This window comes from Cnephaeus nilssonii (genome assembly GCF_951640355.1).
Source record: "Cnephaeus nilssonii genome assembly, chromosome: 24".
NCBI classification, from domain to species: domain Eukaryota; kingdom Metazoa; phylum Chordata; class Mammalia; order Chiroptera; family Vespertilionidae; genus Cnephaeus; species Cnephaeus nilssonii.
In genome coordinates, this window is record NC_137095.1 from 15,119,110 (window position 1) to 15,131,772 (window position 12,663).

The 12,663-nt window shown below is 54.6% G+C and overlaps 1 protein-coding gene across 7 annotated transcripts in view; it reads left to right on the forward strand.

The window, feature by feature from the left end:
* TJP1 (tight junction protein 1) overlaps nt 1–12,663 on the forward strand; it is a 55,709-nt gene that overhangs the window by 34,977 nt on the left and 8,069 nt on the right. For 3 of the 7 annotated variants that reach the window (XM_079763848.1, XM_079763849.1, XM_079763850.1), the window contains exons 12-23: nt 1,323–1,431; nt 2,128–2,347; nt 2,615–2,799; nt 2,901–2,996; nt 3,806–3,888; nt 4,763–4,973; nt 5,247–5,347; nt 8,409–8,759; nt 9,305–9,538; nt 10,119–10,976; nt 11,072–11,169; nt 12,327–12,554. In XM_079763848.1, coding sequence (XP_079619974.1) covers nt 1,323–1,431; nt 2,128–2,347; nt 2,615–2,799; nt 2,901–2,996; nt 3,806–3,888; nt 4,763–4,973; nt 5,247–5,347; nt 8,409–8,759; nt 9,305–9,538; nt 10,119–10,976; nt 11,072–11,169; nt 12,327–12,554 — 2,774 coding nt within the window. The remainder of the gene's footprint in view (nt 1–1,322; nt 1,432–2,127; nt 2,348–2,614; nt 2,800–2,900; nt 2,997–3,805; nt 3,889–4,762; nt 4,974–5,246; nt 5,348–8,408; nt 8,760–9,304; nt 9,539–10,118; nt 10,977–11,071; nt 11,170–12,326; nt 12,555–12,663) is intronic. The other 4 variants (XM_079763852.1, XM_079763853.1, XM_079763854.1 and 1 more) reach the window with 2 other exon arrangements.

Here is a 12,663-nt window from a genome sequence, read left to right on the forward strand (position 1 = left end):
CGCTAGTGCGCCCTTGTCATCAGCAGGTCCATCTCTCGAGTGTGAGTTCTCACGTGCTCTCCTTCTCACCCTCCGGCTGTCCGTGCCCCTCGGTCCTGGCGGCTCCCTGCCCGTAGGCCCCCTCCTCCCGTGTCCTGACTCACTCTCCGACCCACAGTCCCGTGGGCCATGTTCCTCTTCCCCTCCTGCTCTTCAGCCGCCTCTGTCGCATTTCTCTCTGCTTCCCTTTTGGTCCGTGCTGCCATGGAGGTGAGCAGTCTGGCTTCCTCCGTCACCACTGCGCCTCTGCCGTTCATAAGCCACCAGAGGCCCGTGGCGTCGGCAGCCTGCGCTCTCCTGTCGTCCTTGCTGTGCTCTGAGCTCTCGCCACCCTTCGTGAACACTCCCTTGGGCTCCGCAGCACTGCCCTCTGTCCTCTGATCGTGGATGCGCCTTTCCTGCCTTCCTCGCCTTCCTCAACGACTTCTAAACTTAGGGAATACACCCACTTAGAACTCTCTCAAAGTGTCTTTCTGTTTCGGTTGTACAAGTAGTGCAACGCACAGTCACACTGACATCGGGACGAGGCCCTGTTGGTCCTGAGGAGCGGCTGATGCAGTAACTGTCGCGTGGCAGCCGCTGAGTGTACCCCAGTCCTCAGATGTTCTCACAGCGATGCCTCAGCGCATCCGCTGTTTCTTTTCCATCTCGTTTCCTGCTTATTTCTTTTGCAGAGTCTAGTAAAATAGGGCTCTTTGCACATTTACAGAACTTGTAATTAAAAATTTTAAAGCCAGAGGTTTTTCAGTAATAATAGGTATTTGGAATTAGAAGTTGTCTTTGGTCTAAAGTGGTTAGATTTTGCACTGAATATCTTTAAAGTCAGGGTGCATGGTGACTGCTATTTATTTATTTATTTATTTTATAAATATACTTTTATTGACTTCAGAGAGGAAGGGAGAGGGATGGAAACATTAATGATGAGAGAGAATCATTGATTGGCTGCCTCTTGCATGCCCCACACAGGGGATTGAGCCCGCGACCCAGGCATGTGCCCTTGCCTGGAATCAAACATGGGGCCCTTTACTCTGCAGGCTGATGCTCTATCCACTGAGCCAAACCAGCTAGGGCGTGACTGCTCTTTAAATGAATTTACACCTTGACTCACTTTACTTGGTTTATGCTTGTTTTAAATTATATTCTTTCTCCAAAGTCAATGTTTCCATCTGACAGATGTGGTCTTTTTAAGTTAGGTAAACTGAGAGTAGTTGCTTCCTGTGTAGATAAGCGTTTTGTGATCCTTAAGTACGGCCACGAGTGACTTGTGAACGGCCTTTTGACAGGTCAACAACGTCGACTTCACCAACATCATCCGAGAGGAAGCCGTGCTCTTCCTGCTCGACCTGCCCCGGGGGGAGGAGGTGACCATCCTGGCGCAGCAGAAGAAGGACGGTGAGCGCCTGCGGGAGGCGGGAATGGGACACAGAATGTGGGCAGTTGAGGGCTGAGATAGGAGTTCATTTCCTTTTCAATCAGGCGCTCAGAGTCAGGGGTGAATGGGTTCATCTCACAGCGCCGTGATAGGACCACCCAGCCTTACGGCGTTCCAGCTTGAGGAGGATGCCGACCAACCCAGGGCAAGGCTCAGGAAAGTCCCCTTTGTGCATTCGCCGGCAGAAGCACGCAGAAGCGCCCAGGGCAGCTGCCGAATTCGGGGCCGAAGTCCTCTGGGCAGTGCTCTGGTGTTGGTTAGGGCCCACGCCCCGGAACGCCTGGCTCTCTCTGTCCCTGTAGGACAGGGCTCCCAGCCTTGGCCCCGACATGGGGCTCAGGCCTTCTTTGTGGTGGGGGCTGTTCTGTGCCTTCAGGGCATTAGGGAGCATCCCTGACCCCACCCACTAGTGCCGGTAGCACCCACACCCTCCTCCCCGCACCTCTCCTGCAAAGTGGAGGTGCTGGCGTTCCCATCTCGTGAGGAAATGGTGACGTGTACGTGGCCAAGTGCCCGTCACGGTCAGGGTCAACGTCTGTTGACACTATTATTTTGTTGTTAGTATCATCAATAGCCTTTTCGCATCGTGAATTCTCATCAGCTTCATTTCTTATCCCACTAGCCACTGATGGTGTTTTTGTCTTGATTCTTTTTAGTTTACCGCCGCATCGTAGAATCAGATGTAGGAGATTCTTTCTATATCAGAACCCACTTTGAATATGAGAAGGAATCTCCGTATGGACTTAGTTTTAACAAAGGAGAGGTGTTCCGGGTCGTGGATACCTTGTACAATGGAAAACTGGGCTCCTGGCTCGCTATTCGAATTGGCAAAAATCACAAGGAGGTGGAACGAGGCATCATCCCCAATAAGAACAGGTGAGACTGTTCTGCTTCTCAACCAAGTCAATAACGAGGACCGAGTTCAGTCCCCTGGGGAATGCTGAGAGTGTGAAGATTCATCTTCATTGTCTCATCGTGTCTGTAACGGACCCAGTGGTACAACCCCTTCATTTTAGTGTAACCAGGAAGATGGAAGCTGCATGTGAGATTCTGTCCAGAATTTTGACAGTTCCCTCCTTGGGGGTCTTCTTCCATTCTGTGGTTTTAAAACACCTTTATGTGATGGTGTCTCCCCTCGCGCAGGGCTGAGCAGTTAGCCAGTGTGCAGTACACGCTCCCTAAGACAGCAGGAGGGGACCGCGCTGACTTCTGGAGGTTCCGGGGCCTTCGCAGCTCCAAGAGGAACCTCCGCAAAAGCCGGGAGGACTTGTCGGCCCAGCCGGTGCAGACCAAGTTTCCAGCCTACGAGCGAGTGGTCCTCCGGGAAGGTAGTTTCTCCTCCGCGCACGGGCCTGTCTGTCCCCTTAGTGTCCACGTGCTTACGGACGACAGGTATAAACTGTGCCGCTCTCCCTGGATTTCTCCACAGCCGGGTTCCTGCGGCCTGTCACCATCTTCGGGCCAATCGCCGACGTGGCCAGAGAGAAGCTGGCGAGAGAGGAACCGGATATTTACCAGATTGCAAGTAGGTCGCCTCCACACTGTGGCGGGAGGCTGAGGGGTTCGTTCACTCGGTGCCCCTCCAAGGGCTGGGCTGGTCTCTTCACCTAAGAGAAGCAACAATTTGCTTTTGTTTTTTCAAAATATATTTTTACTGATTTCAGAGAGGAAGGGAGAGAGAGAGAGACAGAAACATCAGTGATGAGAATCACTGATCGACTGTCTTCTGCACGCCCCACTGGGGATCGAGCCCACAACCTGGGCAGGTGCCCTGACTGGGAGTCAAACCATGACCTCCTGGTGCATAGGTTGACGCTCAGGCACTGAGTCATGCCGGCCGGGCTAAATTGAATGGCCATATTTGACAATTTCTCTTGGGCGAGTGACAATCTTAACTTTGGCTCAAGTTCCATTTCCTGATTCTCTTGGAAATGTTGGTGTGTTGTTTGCTGTAGACTATGAGTTTTGATGTTTTGAACATACTGTATCCCAGTATTGCATTATACAGAGGTTTGGGGGCGCCCCTGTAAACCTCGCACCCGAGGCAAGGCCTCACTTGCTTCTTCTCAGCCCAGCCTCGTGGGAAGCACTGGTCTAACCCAGCGGTTCCCATTCAGGGCAGATCCTCCCCATTGGCCGCCCGAAGCCATTTTTGTTGTCATAATGGGAGCGAGGGAGGTGGGGGTGCTCCTGGCATGTGGTGGGTGGAGGCCGTGCACAGGACACCCAGCTGCGGGTCCCAGTGCCCAGCGTGTCAGCAGTGCCGGTGGCTGAGGCGTTCTCATCTCACCGGCGGCAATTTGATGTTTTGTCTTGTCCTGACTCCACGAACAGAAAGCGAACCTCGGGATGCGGGGACTGACCAGCGTAGCTCCGGCATCATCCGCCTCCACACGATAAAGCAGATAATAGACCAGGTGAGCGCAGCAGCGCCGGCTTCCTTCTCAGCTGCGAGTGTCGTGGTTCTGAGCGGGATGCGGTTTGGTTCATTTGAAAGTAGAAAGTCGTTTTTCTACAGTTATTGCCGGTGTACCATGCCGAAAGGCGTAGTAATGGTCCCTTTCAGGGGAATAGTGTTACATGCATCTGGAGATGGTTTTGATTGCCACGAAAACAGTCAAACACATCAACAGACTGTTGACATTGCCTTGCAAGGCTCTAGTTTACCTGCGATCCTATGGCAGAGAGTCTGCTTTTACTCTGCAGATCATGTCAGGAGCATTAAGTTGTCATACGTGTAATCACTCTAACCCCGTGATTTTCAGTTGGTGTGCCGCAGGAATTCTTAAAACATGCGATACCTGATTATTTAGTCAGGGTACTGACCTTTTCCCCTTAGATCCCTTAGATTGTCAAATAAAAAAATGACCAACACAACAGTAACCATCCGGTGGGAATGAATCAGAATTATACCTTTTTTTTTTTTTGTCACAACAGCAAAAAATTACAGTATGTTTTTTGGTGTGCCACAGAATTTCAGTACTTAGTTCATGAGCTATGAGATGAAGAAAGATTGAAAATTGCTAATCTAACCGAACACAGGCAGTATCGTCAGCTTGCAAGTATTGGGGCCAGCTTGACAGTGAGCTGCTTGAAGTTGTTTATTTGTTGTTAGGTTGGGCTAGAAATTGTATTGAATTAATTTCTAATGACAGTTTCCTGATAACGTGCTCCTGAGACGTCGGAGCACATGCGACGTCCATCATGACTGGTGATAGTCAGGCGGCGCCCTTTTCTGTGCTGATTCTACTTCCCTGTCTGTGTCCTCACTCGTTTTTTGTGCGTTTCTAGGACAAACATGCTTTATTAGATGTCACCCCAAATGCAGTCGATCGCCTGAACTACGCCCAGTGGTACCCGATCGTGGTCTTCCTTAACCCCGACTCTAAGCAAGGCGTGAAAACCATGAGGATGCGGTTATGCCCAGAATCTCGGAAAAGTGCCAGGAAGTTATACGAGCGGTCTCATAAACTGCGAAAAAATAACCACCATCTTTTTACCAGTGAGTGTCGTAAGGCCTCTCAGCCTGAGTGTCTGGGCAGCAACATGTGGGCCAGAGCGCTGTGTCGTTCCACACTGAGACCTCTGTCACCGTGGCCTGTGAGGCTGCCCCGGGCAGTGCAGGCACGTGGGGAGAAAACCACCATAGGGCAGGGGTCTGTCCTCAACCCCATCTTTCAAACGGCTCAGCGATGGTGCGTGAGGCCGGCAGGTCCAGTGACTCTGACTGGTCAGTGGCCTCGCTGTAAACCAATGTCCTCCATTTATTTTTCAGCCACAATTAACTTAAATTCGATGAACGACGGCTGGTATGGTGCGCTGAAGGAAGCCATTCAGCAACAGCAGAACCAGCTGGTTTGGGTCTCAGAGGGAAAGGTAAGACATTTCCTATTGTCTCATCTTTTAACCTGCTTTCTACATTACGTAACTGATCGGAGATGCTTTGGGTTACTTTGTTTTCTAATGGGTCTGGTTTTTATCATTTGTGTGGAGGGGTTACGCGAGTTGTTTTTGGTGGCAACATATTCCGAAATTCTCTCAACTATTGACTTACCACTTCAATGGTGTTTCCTCAAAAGCCCTCTTAATGATAACTAACGGGCAGGGCTGGATCCTGTCTCTGTCCCTGTCTCGCCTGGGAATGACTTTGAACCTGGCTTCAGTTTCCTCCTGTGAAAGAGGGGAGCCCGGTGGGCGACCAGAGCGTCCCCCAAACGCTGCCCTCAGCACAGGACATTCAGGACTGGCTGTGAGGACAGAGGTCCCTCTGAGGGCCAGGGGCGGGCCCCCTGCTACCCGTAGCCCCGCAGGGAGGGCACGGTCTCCAGGGCCTGCTAGGCTGACAGGTGCGCGGCCCAGTCCATGCCCAGGGGTCTGTCTTCCCCACTCAGCACCTGCTCACATTCTTACAGCACACCCGGGAGTGTCGCTCAGAGTAAGACTTCCTTTCGGCTTTAAGGTCTGATTTATCCACATCCAAACGGCAGGCTTTAAAGCACCCGTTTCTGCTGTCACTCTTCCTGGTGTGGGCCGTCTTTCACGGAGAGGTCTGTTGGTTCTGTTGGGAGAGCTGATGTTTGCTCACAGTGGACAGTGCAGAGAACTTTTTGATTTCAGTGTGTTTTACCTGAAGCATCCTTTCTGGCTGCTAGGGGAGGTTGTGAACGTCTGTTTTTTTATTTTGTTCTCCATATTCTCCGTTGGCTTGGGCTGTGTTGTGCCTGCCCCTGCATGGCCCCTCCCCCCGCCTGGCTGTGATGCAGATGCTCGGATGTGCATGCTGCATGCTCCGGGCCTGGCATGGCCCCACCCAGGACACCCAGCCTGCAGTGCAGAGGCTGACACGCTCCGGGGGGGGGGGGGGGGCGGGGGCGGTGCTGCTGCTCCCACTGCGCCATGCAGAGAGCCTGTCCGGACCCTCCCCCTCAGCACCGCTCGGGCCCGGCTCTCTGTGAGCCCCCTCATACTCTGAAGAACTGACACGCAGCTGGGACCCCTGAGCCACGGGAAGCGGGGAGAAAAACCACCACCTGGCAGCCACTGCCTCACTAACCTCCTCTGCCCGCTGCTCTGGGACAGCACACCCTGCTGGCGCCCTCTGTCGGCCAGCCTGCTGATCGCACTGGTGGTTCTGGGATGAGATTAGCTTGGCAATGCAGAGCGCACAGTCTCCCTGCCCGAGAGGTTAAACCCTCAGAGCTCCCTTTCTTTTCTGTCCTCCCTCTTCGTTTCCTTTCTTTGCTTGGATTTCAGAGTAAAGGTCTAACCCCCCAACTTCTTCTGTGAGGAAAGGAGGCTATTTGTTATCAGGATGGATTGCTGCATTCGGTAAATCAGAGAGAGTGGTTACAGTTTAGATCGAGCTTGATTTATCCCCCCCTTCCATTTCCCATCCAAGTGTATTTTACCTGAACGATCCTGCAGCACTCCCTTCACACGGCCTCTCCGCGCTCGCGGCGGCTCTGGCTGCTGTGGAGAGCCGTGCACGCCCGACGCAGTCCTGTCCCCTCCTCACCGAGAAAGGTCGTCCTGAGGCGGAGCAGGCGTCTGTCCCCTCCGGTCCCCGCAGCCCTGCGTCGGGCTCACTGGCCACTTCCTGCCTGGCGTGCTGGGCAGCAGCGAGGTGGTTGTGAGTCCCAGTTGCCCTTCCCCCAGGCCTTCCCTCTCCCCTGGCCGGGGCTGGGTGGCAGTCCTCAGCCCTGCAGGGTCAAGGTCACAGCAGAGGTAGGGAGACTGCTCTTCTTCAGCAGCACAGAGAGTGAGGAAGCCACGGAGGTTCGGGGGGCAGACCCTGCCGGGACATGACTCCTCCTGTCCTGAGCCTCCAGGAGGCCCAGCACCCTCGTCTTCCCACCAAGAAGGCAGTGCAGGGCCGGCTCTTCCTCAGCAGGCGCGGCTGCGGGGAGCCTCCAGGTGGCTCCGCCTCACGTTTGTCCTGGGCGTGGACGAAAGATTGTCTGGCTTCTGGGTGCCACACCCTTCGGCGCTCATGCTAACTGCGCACCGTGTCCAGGCGAGAAAGACCTTTGTGGGCTGTTCCGTTTGCTCAGTCCAAGGCTGAGGTCTTGTCCAGTGGCAGCCTGTCGGTGCCGCTCTCCCCTCCTTCCTTCGGGCACCTCTCGTCCTCTCTGATGACAGCGCCCTTGATCTTGGTCACTTGTTAAAGAGAGTCCAGCTGCGTTCCTCCCGTGCCATCCGCTGGTGCTCCTCTTTGAACCCTCACAGAAAAACGTGTAGGGGCAGCCAGTCCTCAGTGAGGCTTTCCCTTGTGTTGCACAGAAGCTTAAGCTCTGCCTGGCTGGTGTGGCCCAGTGGGTGAGCATCAGCCTAGGAACCAGGAGGTCACGGTTCCATTCCCGGTCAGGGCACATGCCCGGGGTTGTGGGCTCCATCCCCAGTAGGGGGCGTGCAGGAGGCAGCCGATCCATGATTCTCCTCTCTATCATTTCTATCTATCCCTCTCCGTTCCTCTCTGAAATCAATAGACATATTTAAAAAGTAATAAAAGAGGCTTAAGCTCTTCCTCCACTACAGTGTATTTTCATGGCTGTTCTCACGCGCTGTCCTGTCCGTGTGTCCCTGTGTGCGCGTGGTGTGGCAGCACCTTCCCCCCCACCTTGCTTTGGGCTGACACGCTGCTGACTGACTGGGCTTAGGAACCCGAGTGGTGCCAGGATCCTTTCCTTGTCTTCCGGGCTGGGCCCGAGGCCAGCTCCGTCCTGATTGGCCAGCGACATTCCCTTCATCCAAGCACAGGTCTCCGGGTGCTGTGTGTCTGCATGTGCGCGTGTGCAGTCTTCTTGACCTGTCCGCAGCGGAAATGTCGAGAACTCGGGGTGATTTCTTAAGCCCGATCCCTGTCAGCTCCCTCGTGAACGAAAGGCCCTCCCTCACAGGATACTGAGTAAAACTTGTAATTTACTTTCATTTGACCCAGGCGGATGGTGCTACCAGTGACGACCTTGACTTGCATGACGATCGCCTGTCCTACCTGTCAGCCCCAGGTAGCGAGTACTCAATGTATAGCACGGACAGTAGACACACTTCTGACTATGAAGACACAGACACAGAAGGCGGGGCCTACACTGATCAAGAACTAGATGAGACTCTTAATGATGAGGTGGGGACCCCCCCGGAGTCCGCCATTACCCGGTCCTCTGAGCCCGTAAGAGAGGATTCCTCTGGGATGCATCACGAAAACCAGACATTTCCTCCTTACTCACCACAAGCGCAGCCACAGCCCGTCCATAGAATAGACTCCCCGGGATTTAAAACAGCCTCTCAACAGGTAAGCGGCACGCCTTCCACGGTGCGCAGATAGGGTGCATTGTTGGATTTGAGGATGGTGGTTGAGTTGAAGAATACATTCTGTCCCGGCCGGCGTGGCTCAGGGTTTGAGCGTCAACCTATGAACCAGGAGGTCACGGTTCGATTCCCGGCCAGGGCACATGCCTGGGTTGTGGGCTCCATCCCCAGTAGGCGGCGTGCAGGAGGCAGCGGATCCATGATTCTCTCTCATCATTGATGTTTATCTCTCTCTCCCTCTCCCTTCCTCTCTGAGATCGTTAGAAATATATCTTTAAAAAAATATATATATTCTGTCCTTTTTCCAGATTAAGAAGTAATTTTTAATTTCGAGTTGAGAATACCAAGGACTTAATTCTGTGTGTGCTCGTCTCACACAGCAGTATACTGAGTTTCCTTTTAGCATAGGACCTAGCGTCAGCTTTGTTATTCTGCACGTTAGCGACGTATGTCTTCAGCCACGATCCATGGAGGTAGGAAGCTGGCAGTGGCCAGAAGCACTATTAAAGTATCTCAAACCCTTCACAGAAAGCAGACGCCTCATCTCCAGGCCCTTACCTTTCGCCCGAAACAAACCCAGCACCACCCACCTCTGCTGTCAATCACAGTGTCAAGTTCACTCATGTCAGAATGGAGGCGCCCACCCCTCCCGCCTCTCACTCCCCACCAGCTGACTCTTTGCCAACACCCAGGGCCGAGGCCACCCACTCCCTGCTCAGGGACCACGGAGCTGCACTGCCGTCGCATGTAGACCCACCACAGGTACCCGGGCCGCGGGCCACGCCTCGCTCCTCTCCGGTCCCTTTGCTTCGCCCTGGGCCACACAGAGCGCTTCCGGCAGCAGCAGCATTCCGTCCGGTGTGCATGGCTTCCGGTGGCACGTGGGTCATTGCGGGTCAGGCCTGTCATTGCGGTTTTTTGCTTTATATTTTTTTTTAATCTCATTTTGGGGTTTTCCGTGTCTTCCAGAATTCCTTACTATACAATGGAGACCCCTCCTAGACATTTTTCTTTTTTATAAATCACGGTGTGTGCCAATTTTCTTTGTGATTTTTATTTTCAGTGTCCAATCAAGGGGAATGAATGGTTCGGGGCGCTGATTAACTGTCTGCTAAGTGGAATAATTAACGCAGTGTTTGTTCATTAGCTCAGGCGGGCACGTAAAGCCCCCTGCACTGCACATGTTGAGCTCTCGCGGAAACTGGCTTCTCCACTAATCTCTCCGCCCTGGTCATAACCAGTGGGGCACACCGCTTGTGGAACTACAGGAAGCCGTAGTTCTGTTACAGTCGATGAGAAGGAGAGACAGGCCTGTGCCCTTACCCCTGGCTCTTGTGTGCAGGTGTACCGAAAGGACCCCTACCCCGAGGACATGATCCGGCAGAATCACGTGGTGAAGCAGCCGGCTGGGGGGCACCCCGCGCTGAGGCCCGACAGGGACCCCAAACCCAGCTACGAGCCTCATGCCCCGTACGTGGAGAAGCAAGCCAGCAGGGACCTGGAGCAGCCCACGTACAGATACGACTCCGCGGGCTACGCAGACCAGTTCTCGCGGCACGTGGACCCCCGCCTGCGCTATGAGGAGCGCATCCCTGCCTACGAGGAGCACTGGTCCTACTACGAGGACAAGCAGCCCTACCAGCCGCGGCCCTCTGACAGTCAGCACCCCCGGGACCTGGACCCCCGGCAGCACCCCGAAGAGCCCTCGGAACGGGGCTACTTCCCGCGGTTCGAGGAGCCAGCCCCTCTGCCCTATGACAGCAGACCCCGCTACGACCAGCCGCCCCGGACCTCCACCCTGCGGCACGAGGAGCCCCCGGCTCCCGGGTATGAGGTGCACGGCAGGTACAGGCCCGAGGCGCCGCCCCCCGCGGGCCCCCAGGCCCCTGAGCCCAAGCAGTGTTACGAGCAGTACCCACGGAGCTACGAGCAAGTCCCCGCACCAGGCTTTACCTCGAAGGCAGGCCGCTACGAGCCGCTCCACGGTGCTGCGCTGGTCCCGCCTCTCGTACCTGCCTCTCAGCACAAGCCGGACGTGCCGCCGCCCAGCACCAAGCCCCTGCCTCCGCCCCCGGCTCCTGCCGAGGAGGAGGACCCAGCCATGAAGCCCCAGTCCGTGCTCACCAGGGTGAAGATGTTTGAGAACAAGAGGTCTGCGTCCATGGAGAACAAGAAGGATGAGAACCACACCGGCTTTAAGGTAAAGACGGGACTGTCCCCCTCCCCCCCCCCCCCCCCCCCTTGCAGCCTGCTTTGTCGTGATCTGTTCCGGGCGTGTTGATCTTATTTTTGCAGCCTCCAGAGGCAGCGTCTAAACCACCAGGGGCTCCCGTCGTCGGACCTAAAGCCACTCTTCAGAGTCAGTTCAGCGAACACGACAAGACCCTGTACAGGTGGGTGCCCGTGCTGGGGTGGGAGTGGGGCTGGCCCGGCATTGGGCCCTCTGGGGCAGGGAGCCAGCCTTCGTGTGAGGGAGAAAGGAGGAGGGAGACCGTCTGTTTGTCCTTGAATGAACTGCACCCTGTCTGACTGAAACGGTGGCCCTGGACAGAAAGGAAAGATCTTCATTATACCTCTAGCAGGAAACGTGGAAAATGCATTTTTCTAGCCAGTGATTGAAGTAAGAGGGTTAAAGGCCTGACACTGGCAGGTTGGCTGCACATTGGCTAGAATAGCGATCAGTGAGTGTGCGGTGCGGTGAGGGAGGCCCCGGGCCGCGCGGGGGTGCTCAGGTCCTGGCGCAGCCGCGAGAGAAACCTGGCCAGCGGGCCCTCACCGGACCTCCCGGTGCTGCTGAGGGACAGGCTGGATCTGAACACAGCCTCTGCTTGACGGACGTGTTCAACGTGCTTACAGTTGTGCTTGTAATAGAGGAACTGTCTGTCCTATACATTCTCCTCTTGAATAATGTTGGGTGCTCTTCACGAACATAGAAACTATGTGGTGTCTCCTTAGCAGAATTGTTAGCAGATGAGCTGTATTATGAAAACTAAGAACGGAAGCTTAGCCCTCCTTAAGTGTTTTCGTTTTGATGCTGAGTTTCCAAACGCACTGAGCAGAGCATGACCGCGATGCATTGATTTGCCTGAAAACTTACCTTCTTCCCCATCTGCTTCCTGTGCCCTCGAGCACTGTGCCCTTTACAGGCTGTTTCCTTGTCTGCGGACCATCTCTTGGTCCTGGGTTAAAGTTCTTACACATCTTTTAAAGTCTTTAAGCCTCTCCCAGTCAGTGCTTGTTGCCGACATTGGCCTGGGTACTTTGAGAAGTTCTCCACTGGGTTGGTTCCATTTCCTTTTCTCTCAATAACTGTTTTTAACCTGCTGTGAGGCCTCTAACCAGATCATTGTCAAGCTTAGTAGATGGTACTGAACCTGTGGGCTGGAAGCGGCTGCCTTTTGAGCCTCGTGTGTGAAGACAGAGGTAAAACGTCCATGTTGACTGGGGCTGCTCAGCAGTCACCGAAGGGTCGCGGTCAGCCATTTCCAGGCCCCAGTGTCCTGGTGACATCACCACCTACAAGGTTGTCCCGTTTGCCGTTCATTGTCAGGATCCCAGAACCGCAAAAGCCTCAGCCGAAGCCCCCGGAAGATATTGTCCGGTCAAACCACTACGACCCCGAGGAAGACGAAGAGTACTACCGGAAACAGCTCTCCTACTTCGACCGGAGAAGTTTTGAGAACAAGCCTTCCGCACACATTCCCGCAGGCCACCTCCCAGAGCCGGCCAAGCCGGCTCACCCCCAGCATCCGCCAGGCCTTTCTAGTTATTCCGCGAAGTAAGTCATTTAGCCCGAGACTTAACCTTTTGAGAGGGAGATGCCACATAAAGGCTCGATTGTGTAGCGCAGCCATCTCAGGAAGCTCCGTGCATCTTGAAGGCGATGG